Genomic DNA, 7,504 nt, shown 5'->3' with positions numbered 1-7,504 from the left:
TCAAGCCATTTCTACAAGAAGATATATTCAATGTGCTAATTTCCCTGCAGACATCTTATTTCAAAGGATTTCAGTCTCTCTAAGGATGCAAGCTACAAAACTCATATTAACCCTCAATGCCTCCACTCTTTGAAACTGAATTCATTCTCCAGCTTAAAGTCCATGGTCTTCATGTATCTTTGGGAGAATTTTCCTTCCTTCAGATTCTTAAAATCTGATCTCAATGGGTTTTCCTGTTTTATGGAACTTTTCCTACAATCTCATAAGTAGTTAATGTCTGGAAAATGTATTATATCAGATTGAAAGTTATCTTCTTCAAGATTTCTCCATAATCTCCAGATTTTTTCAGGAACTATGTTTTAACACCACATAGATACTGAACCCCTCCACTGCAAACATTAATAAAATTTTAATTACATATATATTAACATGATAATGACATCATATTTCATTTAGAGTTGTTATTGACTTTATTGTTTGTTTAGGAGCAGAGGCTCAGTCTGTCCTGTTTACCACTTCCTTGTAATGTGAGTGTATCAAAAATGTGCTTATATGCTGAAGGAGAGTACAGAAAAACAATTCACCATTGTGAATATGCATAAAATGGACAAATTTATGAAAAGTTTAGGGATTTTGCATTCTATTCCAAGCAAAGCAGACCCGAGATATTCTGGAGTCAGAGTTTATAAGAATGTAGGGGCTGATAGTTGGGAAACATGCATTGATTAGAGTAGAAGTGTTCCTCAGCCACCAGCTGGGATTGTTGGAGGCTACCAAAAACGTATGGAAGATAGAGGACAGAGTCCACAAAGATACAAAGGTGCACACCAGGACAAGAATACTTTGCATAGCTGTGGACTCAGGGGAGGATCTTGGGGACAGATTGTTCCTACGCATGTATCTAACCTGCTGCTGGTGTTTGTGTAGGATGAAAACCATGAAGGCACTGGCTGAGACAATCAGCACCAAACAGAAACCATCCCGACATAATATCAATGTTACATAGAGTTTTGGTGTGATGGTACCATCATATATCACATAACAGTAGCCATAATCTACTTTCTGTGTGAAGTTTGTGTTGTTCCTTTTATCAGTCATATACAGGGGGAGTATAATATTTAGCATCATGTTCAAGATCCAGCACAGGATACTGGAGGTTGCTAGGTACTTGTGGGCTTTTACTTTAAGCTCTGCCAACTTAGAGTTGAAGGGGCTGATAGTGATGGCATGGAAGACACTCAAGAGGCAGGTGGTGACAATGGACACATCCCTGCTCACTCTGTGAACATAGAAAACAAGTTTGCATCCAAAATCATTGAGGAAATCTTTCAACCCAAAACCTGCCATCATTTGGGGGACTCCTTTAGAAAAAATAATTAAGAGGTTGGCTACAGTCAGATTCTTGAGAATCAAATCTGTAGACCTAAACTTGCATCCTGTGTAGTGAAGGAAGAGATAAAAGTAAAGAACAGAGAAATTCCCGAAAATTCCAACTATAGTTTGTAATGAAAAGATGATTCCTATCACCAAATCCCAGGAGGCCATTCTGTTAAATCCCAGAGATTGATAGTTATCTTGTACCAGAGATTCCTGCATGGGAAGATGAGGTATGAACTTCAAGCATCATGTCAACTGAAATTCAATATTCTCCGCTGACATTGGTTACCATGTAAAAATACGGGTTTTTTAAAATACTTTTTACTTTTAACATGTTTCCAAGAGTTGAATGTATAACATTTAAAGAGCTTTCACAACATATATCACTCCAACAAAGGCCATATCTGTAGTGCTCCCTGTATTCTTCCTAACTTTATGGAATAATCAGCACTAGCATTTTTATTAAAAAGAGAAGAAGCACAGAGGTAGATAAAGTTTAGTGATTTGTCAAATTCAAACCGTTTTTATGGGAAAGGTGGATTTTGAACCTGGCTAGGCTGGTCTAACGGCTGTGCATTTAAACACAGTGCTGTTCTAACAAAGCTTGTTCACTGTGTTCTTGCAAGAAAAAGTATTTAGATTTCTCATATTGCATCATTTTATTTTAGATTGGTAGTATTTTATTTTATCTTTTTCTAACAAGTATCCATTTATGCTTAAATATTTCATGTAGACTAATAACAATTATTAATAAATATTTAAATATCTCAATAAAATATACATACACTAATTCTAGAGCCCTACTCCATAACACATTGTATTGGAAGTATGCACTCTCGGCTTTATTTGCAATTCAAACAGAAACACTAATTTGCTTTTATGCCAGGAATGGAAAGACACCTATCACTGGCAATACTGAACACTACGGCATGGCCTAAAATGTGAGACCTAAAACACGAATATGTGATAAGTTAGTGTACAGTCAAAACTAAAGATTACTACTTTCAAATCATAACAAATTTGTTTAAGTGACTTAAAAAGTATTATCAATAAATCAAGATTTGTGAGACATTAAAATACAAGCACATATAGAAAATGAAATCTCTAAGATGAGAAATCTTATTTCATAGATTGAAATTGTAGAAGTTGGAATTGATATGACAATATTTTTAAACCAGAGAAGAAATCACAAGATACTTTTGTGCCTGATAGCTGCTATCTTAAACCTATTTGTAACATTACCATTTCTTTCAATTCTCCCTCCTAATTTGAAGATGCAAAATGGTCTCACCGAAATCAACCAACCGTGGATGTTTTAGGTAGGAAACAATTACTGTCTCCATTAAGCACTTCATACATCCAGAGCTAGAGAAATCAATCCTATTCCAGGAATTGTCATTTAGATACACTGTTTTCACAAAAGATTAGATGATTTCTGTATATTTAGTCTAGTTTTTGTTCATCATGGAAGTGCTATTGGACACCTCTAGTATCCCAGAAAATGTATTCTATGATTCCTGTGAGTTACCTGACTACAGATGTATTTCCAAACTACAGTCATTCCTCATATTAAATGTCAGGTTTCATTACCACCTGGATTAAACACCAACAATCACTGTCAGTGAGGATTACACTAAATCACATTAGGAAGCATTGGGGATTGATGTTAAGTGTAGGACTCCATTCTCCTTACTACTTCAACTCATGTCTCAGAAGTATTCCTCCTTCCAGTATGGCTTTGGCGCTGGACCAGTTTCAGACCCATAAAAATCCTTTTTTCCAATATAATCACTTACCCAGACTCCTGATACCCCTGCTTGCCTGCAGATTCTTGCTTTCAGGCTGAAATAGAAAATACTCACTTGATTCCCTCTGGTTTCCAGGATGGTGGGTTCAGTGTGCTGGTCACGGCAACCCGCTAGTGTGAGAGGGAGGGAAGCAGCCAGATCACTAGATAAGGATTTGTGATTCTGTGACCTCACCTCCCCTCAGAACTGCAATCATCTTTTCACCTGCAGCTGCAGTGAGAGGACAGGCTTGGGGAACTGAGAATATTTGTGAACAACTTTTTTCCCAATTGCTACCTACCAATTAAAAGTTTGTAGTTATCATCTCCAAAGAGACTGTTGCAATGTTTGGGAAAGATTCTTTTTTTTTCCTGATCCCTGGAGGCAGAAAAGGACTCAAATAGAGGCAGCAAGTAATACTGCAGTCTGACACATAAGGGACCAGCAGGGAAATTCATGCATCTCATTATATTTTGTGCTCCCCTATGAAGTGTTTCTACTCAAAAGCAAGTTGTTTGCTACTCTTGAGACCACCGAGCTGCACCTTCATTTAACTTATGCACAGAAATGGAACCAGGCTGAGTAACTGAGAAGGATTTTCAAAGATAATCAATTAAAAAGAAGAACATGATGACAATAATTTATTCTGTACCACAGGACTTAGATAGAAATTTTGGACTTTCATGCACAACTCATTGCTTATTAATTTGGAAATCTGGTCATATGGAAGATTTCCAGAAAAATATATATTATGAGTAAGGTCTTTCCCTCCTATCCCACATCAGGAATGGGATGTCTAAACAGAACAATACCCACAGAAAGGCAGAAATTTGTCGATGTTTCTCACCCATAAAAGCATCTGAGATCAGATGGTTAAATAGGCCAATTTTTCAATTTCTTACCTATCAGATAAGTCAGTGTTACTTCCTCAATTCAAGATTAATGAATGTTTGCCAGTGACTTAGGGTGGAAGGAGGGCCCTCCATTAGGAGTCAAACCTTTGTCAACTTAAAAAGCAAATTTGCCTGTTATTTTACCCTCAAAATGAGGTGACTCATGAATAGCCAAAAGAATTGCAATTTGGGATACCCATGCTATGGTGAGCCATAGGTAAATCCAGAAAACAAAGGAGGGGAGCTGGCTTTTATAGACAAAAAGGGGGAGTAGGGAGGGGATGTTCTAAAGAAAGTCCTTTGAGGGGAAGCAATAGTTCAGGTTGGCAATGGCTTCTCACTGGCTGAGCTTCAGTGTTTTTCATTGGCTGGGCTGCTGCCAAATGGAGAGAGAAATCTTCCTTCGGTAGAAAATTAGTGGTATTTCCTGTCGGAGATGTAAGCAATAAGTCTCTTCCTGTCTAGAGTAATTGATGATGTATGATAGGGAGTGAGAGCTCCCCCTACAGGCCTGCCCAAGTCCAATTTAGTTAAGGTGTCTTCTATTATTTTCCACACTTGATCCATGCCATGGAAAATCAGGAGGAAAGTTCTCAAGATTGGAAGGCCATAGTCTCACATTGCTGTCTTGCAAGTCCCAGTCCATATGCCCCTTTGGGCCATTTTGGGTGCTGGTGAAGGTGATGTCCACAGCTGAGTGCATAATAGGCATTGGCATTTTTTCAGCATGCAGTACTGAACAACATCTCTGCCTTAGGGGTATGTGCCCCGACAAAGATGTAACCGTTGTAGTGGGAATTGTATTTGAGCATGAGGGCACTTGATAATCAACTACAGGATTTTAAGATTTGGGGGTGCAGGGAAGTTGCTCCTGGAAACCCTGAGAAGGAAATCCAGTTGGCCTGCAACCTGATTTATCCTGGAAGCATCTTCTACCAGATCCTTGAAACAGAGCACAGGCCAGCTGATAGCATTTTTCCTCCTTGTGCAGTTTAAGCAGAGAACTCGGCCAAGCCAACAGATTCCTGACCACCAAACTGTGGGAAAATAAAAGGGTGCTCTGTCAAGCTGCTTAGTTTGTGGTAATGTGCAACAATAACAAGAAATTAGTACATATAGAAATAAATTTAATGATAAATATTTAAACAATAAAATGAAATAGAAGTCCCCATTAATTACTCCCAGACCAATCCTAGATTAATCTCCAGATCCAACAATTTTCATCAGTTTGGGGTGTAAATCCCTTCTTTTTTAAAAAAAATTATTTTATGGAGGTCATATTATCTTATAACATTGCATAAATTTCAGGAGTACATTATTATATATCAGTTTCTGTATAGACTGCATCACATTCACTCCCAGTAGTCTAGTTTTTATCTGTCAAGATACATTTGTGCTCCTTTACCCCTTTTGCCCTCCCTTCACCACCTTCCCCTCTTGTAACCACGAATTTGTTCTCCATATCCATGTGTTCATTTATCTTCCACATATGAATGAAATTATATGATATTTGTCTTTCTTTGTCTAGCTTATTTTGCTTAGCATAATACCCTCAAGTTCCATCTATGTTGTCGCAAATGGTACAATTTTGTCTTTTTTTTAATGGCTGAACAGTATTCAATTGTTTATGTATATATACCACATCTTCTTTATCCATTCATCCACTGATGAGCACTTGTGTTGCTTCCATGACTTGTCTATTCTGAATAAAGCTGTGATGAACATAGGGGTGCATATATCTTTCTGAATTGTTGATTTCACGTTCTTTGGATAAATTCCCAGTAGCAGGATAGCTGTATCATGTGGTATTTCTATTTTTAATTTTTTGAAGTGATACCCTGTTGTAGTTTTGATTTGCATTTCCCTAATAATTAGTGATGGTGAATATCTTTTCATGTGCCTGTTGGCCACATGTATATCTTCTTTGGAAAAATGTCTGTTCATATCCTCTGTCCATTTTTTGATCAGGTTATTTGCTTACTTGTTGTTGAGTTGTATGAGTTCTTTATATATTTTGGAAATTAACCCCTCATCAGATATATGACTTGCAAATATTTTCTCCCAGTTGGGAGGCTGTCCTTTTAGTTTGTTCGTGGTTTCCTTTGCCTTGCATAAGGTTTTTAGTTTGATGTAGTCCCACTTGTTTATTTTTTCTTTTATTTTCCTTGCCTGAGGAGACATGGTATTCAAAAAGATACTGCTGAGACTTATGTCAAAGAGTGTGCAGCCTATATTTTCTTCGATGTGTTTTATGGTTTCAGGTCTTATGCGGAAGTCTTTAATCCATTTTGAGTTAATTTTTGTGTATGGTGCATTAATGGCCTACTTTCATTCTTTTGCACATAGCTGTCCAGTTTTCCCAACACCATTTATTGAAGAGACTTTCCTTTCTCCATTGTATGTTCTTGGCTCCTTTGTTGAAGATTAGCTGTCCTTAGATGTGTGGGTTTATTTCTGGGCTTTCAGTTCTGTTCCATTGATCTCTGTGGCTATTTGCCTACCAGTACCATGCTGTTTTGTTTACTATAGTTTTCTAGTATATTTTGAAGTCTGGCATTGTGATACCTCCAGCTTTGTTCCTTTTTCTCAGGTTTGCTTTGGCTATTTGGGGTCTTTTATTGTTCCATATAAATTTTGGGATTCATTGTTCTATTTCTATGAAGAATGTCATTGGGACTTTGAGTGGGATCGCATTGGATCTGTAGATTAATTTTCAGTAACATGGACATTTTAACTATGTTTATTCTTCCAATCCACGAGCATGGAATACCTTTCCATTTCTTTATGTCTTCTTTGATTTCTTTCAATAATGTCGTATAGATTTCAGTGTATAGATCTTTCACCTCCTTGGCTAAATTTATTCCTAGATATTTTATTCTTATTTTTGCAATTGTAAATGGGATTGTACTCTTGACTTCTCTTCCTGCTGGTTCATTTTTAGTGTATAGAAATGCAACTGATTTTTGTATGTTGATTTTTGTACCCTGAAACCTTGCTGTAGTTCTTGATTATTTCTAACAGTTTTCTGGTGAATTCTTCAGGGTTTTCTATATATAGAATCATGTCATCTGCAAGCAGTGGGAGTTTTCCTTCTTCCTTTCCAATTTGGATCAATTTTATTTCCTTTCCTTGCCTAATTGCTCTGCACATAACTTCCAGTATTATGTTGAATAGGAGTGGTGAGAGTGGGCACCCTTGTCTTTTTCCTGTTCTCAGAGGAATAGCTTTCAGTTTTTCACCATTAGGTATGATATTGGCTGTGGGTTAGTCATATATAGCCTTTATTATGTTGAAGTACTTTCCTTCTATACCCATTTTATTAAGAGTTTTTATTATAAATGGATGTTGGATCTTGTCAAATGCTTTTTCTGCATCTCTTAAGATGATCATGTGATTTTTATTCCTCATTTTATTAATGTGGCATATCACAATGATTATTTGCGGATG

The 7,504-nt window shown here is 37.0% G+C and overlaps 1 protein-coding gene across 1 annotated transcript; it reads right to left on the bottom strand.

Annotated features, from left to right (window-relative positions):
• Positions 1–624: 624 nt before the first annotated feature.
• Positions 625–1,545, bottom strand: LOC147912753 (vomeronasal type-1 receptor 4-like). Its single transcript, XM_087422333.1, has one exon. The coding sequence runs from the start codon at positions 1,543–1,545 to the stop codon at positions 625–627; it is 921 nt and encodes a 306-aa protein (XP_087278459.1).
• Positions 1,546–7,504: the final 5,959 nt, after the last annotated feature.

Source organism: Ceratotherium simum, chromosome 33, assembly GCF_057802395.1.
Source record: "Ceratotherium simum simum isolate JZ-2026a chromosome 33, ASM5780239v1, whole genome shotgun sequence".
NCBI classification, from domain to species: Eukaryota; Metazoa; Chordata; class Mammalia; order Perissodactyla; family Rhinocerotidae; genus Ceratotherium; species Ceratotherium simum.
Note: the sequence above shows the minus strand (reverse complement) of the source record. Positions and strands in the feature narration are given on the sequence as shown.